This window comes from Zingiber officinale, chromosome 3A (genome assembly GCF_018446385.1).
Source record: "Zingiber officinale cultivar Zhangliang chromosome 3A, Zo_v1.1, whole genome shotgun sequence".
Classification (NCBI taxonomy): Eukaryota; Viridiplantae; Streptophyta; class Magnoliopsida; order Zingiberales; family Zingiberaceae; genus Zingiber; species Zingiber officinale.
The window spans coordinates 163,380,363-163,390,967 of NC_055990.1; the positions used below are offsets into that span (position 1 = coordinate 163,380,363).

The 10,605-nt window shown below is 37.8% G+C and overlaps 1 protein-coding gene across 1 annotated transcript; it reads right to left on the reverse strand.

The window, feature by feature from the left end:
- Window positions 1–3,079: 3,079 nt before the first annotated feature.
- LOC122053277 (protein LIGHT-DEPENDENT SHORT HYPOCOTYLS 4-like) lies at window positions 3,080–4,561 on the reverse strand. The gene is made up of 3 exons (XM_042615265.1): window positions 4,295–4,561; window positions 4,170–4,204; window positions 3,080–4,033 (listed from the first exon to the last, which is right to left on the reverse strand). Exon 3 carries the CDS (start codon window positions 4,003–4,005, stop codon window positions 3,268–3,270), a length of 738 nt encoding a protein of 245 aa, XP_042471199.1. The 5' UTR covers window positions 4,006–4,033; window positions 4,170–4,204; window positions 4,295–4,561; the 3' UTR covers window positions 3,080–3,267.
- Between the last annotated feature and the right edge of the window lie 6,044 nt (window positions 4,562–10,605).

Consider the following 10,605-nt stretch of genomic DNA (forward strand, 5'->3'; position numbering starts at 1 on the left):
ATTTAAATTCTACCATTTAAATCTAATTGAGCCGCCAAAGATTTTACTACTATTGTTGATAATTTCTATTTTTATGCCATTTAGGATTTTTTTTAAGTATTCCTGATAATTATAGTCATAATTAATCTATGAATATCTTTTTTTCTTTCTATAGAATATTGATCATATATTAAGATTTCATTTCTTTCTTTGTCATAGGGTCTAAAATATATATAAATATCAATATAATTATATGATAATTAATCTCTCTTATTTATTTGACGTTCTCTTTTCTTGAGTTTCTCCTCTAATCTCTCCTATCGTTAAGGTAAATCGGAAAATACTCGTGACGGATGGTTTAAAAGTACAGTATCCCATAGTTACACATCTCATTTGAAAGAAAAATTTCTATAAATATATCATAGTTAGAAATCAAACCGTTAATATTTAAATGACATAGCCCCAAGATAATTGAAAGGTTTAAAGGGTTCTAAGTTTTTCCATCATGATCACTATTCTTAATTATAGCAAATCTCTAAAGTTGAGTGAATGTTAATCCTTCGACTAGATTGTGTTCAACTTCATATGGACCATGTGTCGTGTTTAGCTCAACATAAACTCGATGCCAAGTCGAAGACAACATATTCACATGTGGACCACATGGTTAGGCTAGTCAAATCCACACCCCCAACTCTCCACGTGCTTATTTTAATAATATTTTTTGGGGAAAAAAATCCCTGAATCGTGTTTGTCCCAGCACAGGGGATTTCCTGGGTCAAAAAGACTTCCACGCCTTCGATCATGGGGGACACGTAGAGGGCCCACCGCCATTCACGTAGGCGTACCCGGTTGCGTCCAACTCCGTCTCGACGCATCACATCACCGTCACGTCAAATCCGACGGCCAACATTTATTTAATTTCTCAGCCTTTGTTTTTTTATCACATTTATAGACACAATTTTTTTAAAAAAAAAAATACTCGAAGAGACTGTTTGTCAGAATATAATACTAAAAATTAAAATAAAATAAATTTGTCTCGTTTCATTAATTTATTTTGAAATCTGTCTCCTTTGATTTGATGTAATTTAACCCAGCAGGCTACCACATGAGGAAACGAATCATGGGTCATTTCAGCACCTCAATGCGTGGGCCTCTGACGAAACCTGTGCCACTTTTAGTATATTATTTTCCTTTTATTTATTTATTTTTATTTATTTATCTCTGTTCATGTTCTTCCGCTTGACCGGTGCGTATTTAAAAGAATTAATTACCCACTATAATAATCACTGTTAATCAAGACTAATTTGTCATTTAAATTAACAAAAAATATATAAAAAAATACCCATGCTTCTGCCACAAACTCCAACTAACAAATCTTTCTTCAAAATCAATCAAGATATATGGGAATTAATTAATATTTAATAAATACAGGATTAGATTATTTTATCACGTTAAGAATAATGATTGGCGGAGAGATTGATCATTCATTCCTAAGACGATGTCATTGTTGGAGTAGCAGTGTGTCAGATTCCAGTGCACTGCTGAAGAACAGGAAGAAATAATATCAAAATTTTAAGCTCATCATCGTATTGAATGCCATGGTGCATGTATGTCATTAGTTTAAGGCTTTTCCTGCCAATACTGTTACTGCCACCATTTTAATTCACTGCAAACAGATTCAGGACGTTTCTATGTGTTCATAAAACTACAATTTTTCATGACCAATTAGCAATTGATCTCAATCTGTGCGTTTCTCAACGTTAAGCGCAGGATGGAGATAAATGCAGGGAAAAGAATATATATATATATAATTCATTGTGTTCTTCAAAAGAGTTCTTGGTGTTCTCTGGAAGCTAACAGGAAGTCCCATCACATCAAACTGATAGAGGTGTTCACCACAGACGAAACATCTCCATCTTTAATTTTGCACGTACTTTTCTTTCCCTTTTCTCAATCTTAAGGGAACAGTATTTCCAAGTACTATTTTTTTGAAAAAAATTCTGATCAATTTTCAGATCTTTATGTACTGTGCTTCAGTATTAAAATGGTGTCAAAGTAGTTTTAGCTGAGAGATATGCTCATGAAATCAAGTAAGTGTAGTGAAATTAAGGCAAACAATGTTATTGTGGTTTTAATTAATTAATTAATTTATCAAAACAGTGTGCATGGGAGAATGAAACTTAGTTCGTGCTACTTTAGACATCCACAAATATTACAACAGTTATTCAAAGTAGACAAACTGTTCAAAGCTTGTTTTGGCAAAGTTCAATAAAACTATGACCCAATTTTAGCTAGGATTTATGCTCACTGTTCTAGATTTGATCACAGAAACTCATAAAAAAAATAAAAGAAACGAATGAATGAAAGAAATAACTATTGCATGAAAGAACTACCTAGTTGTAAATAGCAAGGAAACTATGATTTTTTTTTCAAGTACCATAAAATAATAAAACTAATTTCAATCAAAAGGGCATTTGAATAGTACGAAGTGCCAAAATAAGGATGCATATCATGTTTATATATAAGTAGTATTAGCAACTCCAATGGTGCAATGGTATAATTTTAAAAAAAACAAAAAATATGTAATTTGAGTAATATGATTGTCAGCATGTTAATTGATAATTAACTTAATGAGTAATTTGAGTAATGAAAGATATATAGTAAAATTAACTATTATATATATGGCTAATTAATTAATTAATTAATTGGGAAAACTATATATAAACAATTGATGAGTATAAGGGCAGCAAAGAAAAGAAAAGAGGGAATTGCAAAATGCCTCTACTTCAACATTAACAACATTAATTGATTCATGCATTATGAATTTTTTAATTAAACACACACACATATAGATGTATATCGCAATGAAAGAAAGTGATTAAAATCTGATAGTTTGATCGAAGAAGGAATTTCTATGAGCAAATCGAAGAGACAGTGAGCATGCATGCACCATCCACATCAAGCAAAAGCAATGAAACCAAAAGGAAAAGAGTAAACAGGAAAAGAAGAAAAGGATCATTAGCAATTACTCTCAATGCACCAGTTGAATCAAAAACCCTAATTAATTAACATGATCACGCAAAAATTAAGAAACTGTACAAACCAGAAAAATTAGCAGTGTCTGTTAAATTTAAAACTAAGTAGAGAACAAATCCACCATTACGCATGCAGTTGTCCACAGAAGCTAATTAACAAGCATAATTAGAAAACTGATGATTCATAATATACATAGAACTGACCTCGATGCATATCTTGATCATTAAGTAGAAGTAGTTTATTATTGACTAATCAGTTGAGGACTGAGAGAGGTAAGACCACTGTCGATGCAGAGCTTTCGCCGCCGGCGGGGTCTACTGCGGGCATCAGCAGGTGGCCGTGAACGTGATGGTACTGGAAGTCGCCGCCATTCAGCAAGCTAAGTTCGGGCGGTGCGGTCAGTTGCAGCGGCGGGGGCTGCCTAATTTCATATCCCAGCACGGCGGGCAGTGGCGGCGGGGGAGCTGCCACCGGCTGGTGTTGCAGGTGGTGGTGAAGGGGAGGAGGGGGCGGAGGCGGCGGGCGCTTCCGCTTCTTCTTCTCGTAGGCGATCCCCCTGGCCTTGGCCTGGCTGTCCCTGACGTCCCTGAGGTAGAGCCGCACGGCGCGGGCGGCGAAGGGGTTGGCCTCCGGCGCGCCCCCGTTCTCCTCGAAGGCGGCGCGGAGGCGGCCGACGAGGGCGTCGAGGGAGCCCCAGGCTTGGCGGAGCGGGCAGGGGCAGGGCGCCGGCGGGTGGGGATGGCCGAAGAAGGGGCACCCGCACGCGTGCACTTTGGTCTTCCCGAACTGGTCGAGGTAGCGCAGGAACTCCAGCACGTGGGCGCCGCTGCACCGCGACAGCTCCAGCGGCGGCCGGTGGTTCCGCAAGTACTGCCGGAACGTGTTCCAGTCGCGACGCTTCTGCGACTCGTACCGGCTCGGCCTCGCCCTGCTCCCCGCGCCGCCGGAGTTGCCCGAGCTGTCCGAGTTCGCCGACGACATCGAATCCATGCGATCTCTATCAAAGAAGCAGCAAAATCTGCAGCCAATCGAATCAGAACAAGTTTAATTTCTAGCTAGGGTTTCCTCTCTCTCCTCACTCTCTTTCTCTTTGCACATGGATCTCTGCGTTGTAACTGAAAGAAATCCAAAAGAGGAACAGAGAGAGTGCTCACCATGCGGCGCGCGGTGTCTCTGTCTGTGCCTTGGCCTGAAAAAATATAAGAGATCTAAATGGCCAAATGCTAGATCTTGTAGTGAACGATAAGGATATGTAATATTTATGGGAAAGCATACGTACCTTCACATATTTGTTAGCTCCATGATCGGCCAATTAAATTACCACTGAAAACTTTACTTATTCTTAAAAAAAAGAAAGTAGAAGAAGAGATGAAATATAATCAAGAAATGAAGGAGGATGGGAAGGAGCTAGCTAGAGTGTGTGTGGAAGTTGAACTGAAAGATATTGAGAAGAGGAAGAGGATGAGGAGCAAGGGACAAGAGAGGTGGGTCCTCTAACGTAGACATCCACCTCGTGGGAATGATGGGGTTCCTGACGAAGCACACTAAAGATCCTCTTCTCACATCTCTCAATTGATCTTTTCCTTTACATTTACCTTCTTAATTATTGTTAGATCATAAAATTTACAATATATATAATTAATCATGTTCGCGTACGTCAACGGATGAATCATCAATGAGTTGGCTCTGTTATCAACTTAATTGCAATTGTCGAATAATAATGAGGATGATGACATAGTTGAGAGTATGAATGATTCATCCGAACTAGGTAAGCAAGAAGAAAATAGTTAGAATGACGATGATTAGAATGATGGTCAGAAGTTCTCCGACACAACCACTCTGATGGTTAAGTTAGAGGATGAATAAGATGATTATTAGAGTTTTGATGTACATAAGTGTGCATGTATACTTAGATACCATAAATGATTACCTTTTATAAGGAAACTATATGTTTTTTCCTTGTATTACTCTTTCCATATTTTCATTATTTAATTCCACAAATTATGAGAGACTTATTTATGCTATTATTTTTTCCCGAAATAATTTGATATTTACACGATAATTATCCTTTTCTTAAACTAATTCTAGATTTGCGTGATGATTTATTTTTTTCCTGAATGATCCCGTGTCCTATGTCACCAAGAGGTCGAAAAGCCAAGGAAGTAGTGACATGAGAGTCGAGAGCAAAGAGGTTAAGGAGTCGGGAGGCCTTAGAGGCCAGGAGACTAAGGAGTTGAGAGACCCAACACTATAAAAAAAAAAAATCCCAGAATAGTGACGGAATTATTGATATGCTTAGTAATATTTAACAAGTAGTAATATTTATATTCCTTTTTGCATCGGTATGTCATTATCTATTACTTAAGCATGCTGTATTTATTTCCTGCTGTTGCATTCATATTCTTTCAATTATATATGACCTTAAGGTAATGACATACCATGCCTTATTATGTTCAGGACATTGATTTATTTACCATACCTGACCTGTGTACCTAAATCATATTATTTGATCCATATATCTTTTGGTACATATTTTGGTAGAGATGGATAAGATCATGATATTTCCATGCTTAGTGTCATGCATCATACGCATGATTGCATGTTGTGCGATTGTTGGCTCCATTATTGTTGAGCACATCCTAGTTACATGGATCTGCACACACAACCGCTCATGGATTAGTGGTTTTTATCAGACAGGGCGTGTTGCAGTAGGTTGCTCTGTCAAGGGCTCCGTTGACCCACTCATGGGTAGTGTGACGCAGCGTTGTAGTAGGACAGGGATCCCTCCTCTGGACTGGCTCAGGGAGATGAGAGCATTGTGATCCCCCACTTATGATTTGAGATAAGGAGGATAGGTGTACTCCAACAGCATCCCATCAACTCGGCCACTCAGGAGCAGTGATGACAGAGTGCACTGTTGTCACGACCCTACCCACTCGGTCTCACCATCGTGTATGAAACGGCTGACTGGCAGTAGGGGTGATCAGGACATGCCATTGATATCATATGTATTCATGCATTTATTGCTTGTGTTTGCTGCACTTATTTGATGCATATTTGGTGGATGCATATGTTTGACATGCATACAGGATTTATGATACTCTCGGTCTGATGATCTTGTTATCTCTATACCAGGTCCTGGTTAGTACAGTTTTTCTCTTGTTTATTTCAGTTTGCATTTATCATTCCTATATCAAGAGGTTGTACGCATAATTATTGCTATTAGTTATTTCTTACTATGCATGTCAGTAGTTACCCGCTGAGGAGTTGACTCACCCTGTTGATATTACTATTTCAGGTCGAGGCTGTCCGGAGATCTCCAGTCGCTAGTCCCCCTGCAGATCGTAAGGATGTTTGTTTGGTATTTTGGTTTTTCTTATTATACTATCTAGACTGTGTTTTAGACTTGTTCTGATTTTTGGCACTTGAATCTTGTATGATCCTTTATTATCGTTGGGTTTTATTTGAATATATTCTGCTACATGCCTGCCTGGACGACAAAAGAGGTGAGTTAATTTTATTTGCGTCATTGTGATTTGAGTTTTATGGATGTAGTTGAGTAGGAATATGATTTGAGTTTTATGTGTGTAGTTGAGTAGGAATATGATTTAAGTTTTATGAGTATAGTGGAGTAGGATATTTGAGATGTTTTCCTTATCGTTGTTTATGTTTGTTTTCTTTACTATTAAACTACATGGGCGCTTGCTTTATATATATTGTTATTGTTCCGGTCGTGTTGGCCGAGGTATATGTGGCCCTGAGGGTATTGTAGGAAGTTTTATATTGTCACCCGTACAGGGGAGATACTGCCAAAATTTCTTCTGGCATGGATTACCTGGGGCGTGACATCAACCACCCTGCTTCACTCACTACGGCATGATTTCTCTTACTATGACTTCAACTACCTAATTTCACTCACTAGGATCTGGCTTCACTTATCATGACGTTAATCACATAGCTTCATTCACTAGGTTTTGCTTCACTCACTAAGACTTCTGCTTGCCTAATCTCCAGTTAGCACTAGTCACTTAGTAGACTTCTCATCTGCTTAACCTTTGGTTAGGACTTACCCTTGCTAGTCATTTAATCCTAACTAGATTTCTCTCTTTCAAATATTAAGTCCTATTTGGATTAATATTTAGTCGACCTGACCATACTTGGGTACATTGTCAAACATTAAAATCCTAGAGGCCGATTGCACCAACAGTATAAACATGGGTCGTCGACAGAATTGTGTTTTCATTGGTAATCCCCAATATAAATGGGATTGTATCGGTATTATCGACGGAATATCAACGGAATAACATTTTATCGATAAATATGGGAGAAAAATTAGGGCATGACCCCGATTTTTCTTACGCGCATGCCAACACAAGGCCAACAATTTGGTCGTCTTCCAACACGCATTTGATGGCTTGGTCAACTGCCAACACGCTGCTGATGGCTTGGCCAACCACTGGTTGGGTGGCCATAGGGTAGCCGACCTCCAAGACGCGGTCGTTAACTTAGTAGGTTGCAACTTGGGTGGTCGACTGTTGGCCGCGAGCTTGGCTATATGGCTAGTAGCATGGCCGACCGCCAGCGCATGGTTGGCAGCTTGTACGACCGTTAGCTTGGTCGACCACCAACTCGCGGTTATGAGCTCGATCTTCTGCTAGCTCATGACTACAAGCTTAATCTGTTGCAAGCTTAACTTATCCTTTGTTGTGATTGTTTGTGATTAATTTTAGCTATTTTTTTATTTTATAGTATACTGCATTTGCTGCTATTCTTTGGCTGAACTACTCATCTTCATGTATAATTTATTAAACGGTACCTATATGCTATTTTACATGGTTGAATTTAAATTTATATTAACTTAGTGTTTTGATCTGTAACATGATATAGTCGTGTTATTTTAGTGTTGCTCTATTCACATCTATGTTAATTTTATAGCTCATTATCCTTGGTTAGAACATGAAAGATAATATTATTTGTTATTTTTCTGATATGAAATCTAGGTTTCTTGTTATTTAGGTTGATACATACTACAAGTTCAATATGTGGGAAAATAAATTATATTTTTAATTCTCAATTTAATAGTTTTAGCAACCCATATACATTATAACAAATTTTTATCAATTGTATTCTCATTAGATAACAATGTAAATAATGTATATGAACAAAATTTAGATGTACAATCAATTAGAAAATGAATTTATTAGAGATGATTTTATTACTGAAGTTGAACAATTTGTGAAATTTACTAAGAGTCATCTAGAATATATGAATGGTACTGAGTTACGGTATCCGTATAATCATTACAAATGTAGAAATAAAGTTTTTCGTGATGAGGATACCATGAAAGTATATATATATATATATATATATATATATATATATATATAGTTTTGTGTCAAATGACTATAATTGGTATTTGTTGGTGCAGTTGGCACCAATGATCAAACTTAAGTTTTGATAAATGACAAGTAGATTAAAGTTAGATGTGTTGTGATATAACATTGCTACCAAGTGTGCAGGACTTGACTGGTCTAACATCAGATTGAAATCCAGCTAGATTTGTAGGACCCGATAGCTAGTATAGAAGTCTAGATAGGACAAGAAGTGACCCGGTATCTAGCGAAAAGTCTAACTGGATCTGCGGGAGCATATAACTGGTGGAAGTCCAGTTGGATCTGCGAACCTAATAACTGGCGGAAAGACCTGGTGGACTGAAGTAGAGTCAAATAATTCTGCATGGTAAGTAAGGTAAGCCACTGGAGGAGAGTGATCCAGTGATAACGAATCCCTTTTTGGGACTTTAGGCGCAGGTCCAATTTAGGTCTAATTTGGATCCCTAAACTAAGACCTTGATTAGTTCATGGTCTTGGACAAACATGGTCTAATTAATACTATTGGTTTATAAATTGTACTAACTTTATTTTGTTAGATATTTTTCTGTTAACCTACCATATTTTGTAGGAGCAAAAATGGACAAAAAGGGTGAACAGTACTCGAAGCACCTCTTGTGGATCCTCTTCTCACATCTCTCATTTGATCTCTTCTTTTACATTTATCTCCTCTTGGTGGAGCTTGTTGGAAAGTTTAGATTGATAGAGTGTTTATGAACAAGGTAGACCTAATTCAATCAAATGATGAAATATTTTTTTTCTAAGATGCAATAGGAAGCACAATTGCTTGGTTATCTAAGTTCATAGTTTTTTGTGTCTGAGTTATCAATTTTATACTTTTTAGGAAAGTATTTATGTTATTAAGTGAATTTGTGTGACTAGTTTGGAATGTATTTTGCTACTACAAGTGAATTGTTATTTTGTTAAAATGTGGTGTTGATGATTATTTGTGATATTATAAATATTTTAGTTGTGGTAATTGTGATATTAAAGAATTATTTGTGATATTAAAGAAGAAAAGGATTATTTATGATATTAAAGAGTGTATGTAGTATTATAATTGTTTGTGGTATTCATATGTAATGTAATTGTGGTTGTATATTTGTTATATTATAATTGTATAAGATGTATATAAGTGGGATTATCGGTAAAGTGCATTTGAAGTGTGCGTCCACACGCTACTGTAAAGTGCATCTCCAGCGCGTGGTTGCACGCTGCGGATGAACTTTATCGCGGCATGCAACTGCATGTTGTTGAAGTGTCATAACTTTTAATAGCCGGGAGTTGTGCAGCATGCAATGCGTGCTGCGGATAACATAATTATGCGTTGTAAAAACTCAAATTTGTTGTAGTGTACGACGAATATGATAGGATCCTCGAAGTGGGGGGGGGGGGGGGGGGGGCAAAGTTAATAAGGACAATTGATGTGGCAGTCGAAATTAAGAAGGTGTCAACATTCGGGGGCTAGCACAGTTGTATGGCTTGGCCGAGTGGTCTAGTCGATTGGATTGCGAGTCCCCTGACTTGATGGAACCCTGAGCCGTATTGGTGCAATTCAGAGTCGAGCTCTCTCAGTCTGATAAGATATGATGGATGTATGACCCGACTAGACTCCTTGGCCGAGCGGAGGTGGAGTCCTCAAAGTGGTCAACATTCCTTAGCTGACCTGATCCTGTTCGGGAGAGAGGTCTGACCGAACTCCTTGGCTAAGTGAAGGCCAAACCCTCAAGGAGGTTGAGTCCTCAAAGAGGTTGATCTCGTAAGATGGTCAATATCCCTTAGTTAACCCGACTCCATCTGAGAACGAGGTCCGATCAGAGGTTAAAGGGGACTCGGCCAGCCTACCATCAGAGTGTATTTAGAGTCTACCAATCTGCCAACTCAACAACCTAATATTCCTTTTTGGCATTTTGTATAATTGTTGTTAGAGAATCAATGGAATATTTCTATACAATCTGTACGAATGAAGTTTCTACCCTACAAAGTATAGAAATTGTGGATATAATTTAGGAAAGTTGTTAGAATGTCAGAATAGTCGATCATTTTTTGAAAATGTATCGATATTCGTATACAGAGAAAAACTAATACTATATAAGGGGTCTCCTTCTAAAAGCACAGGTACGCAATATTAGACACTCAGAAACCATTGCTCTTTTTTATTATTTGTCATAGTCTATTTTTTTCCTGACCAATTGTCTGA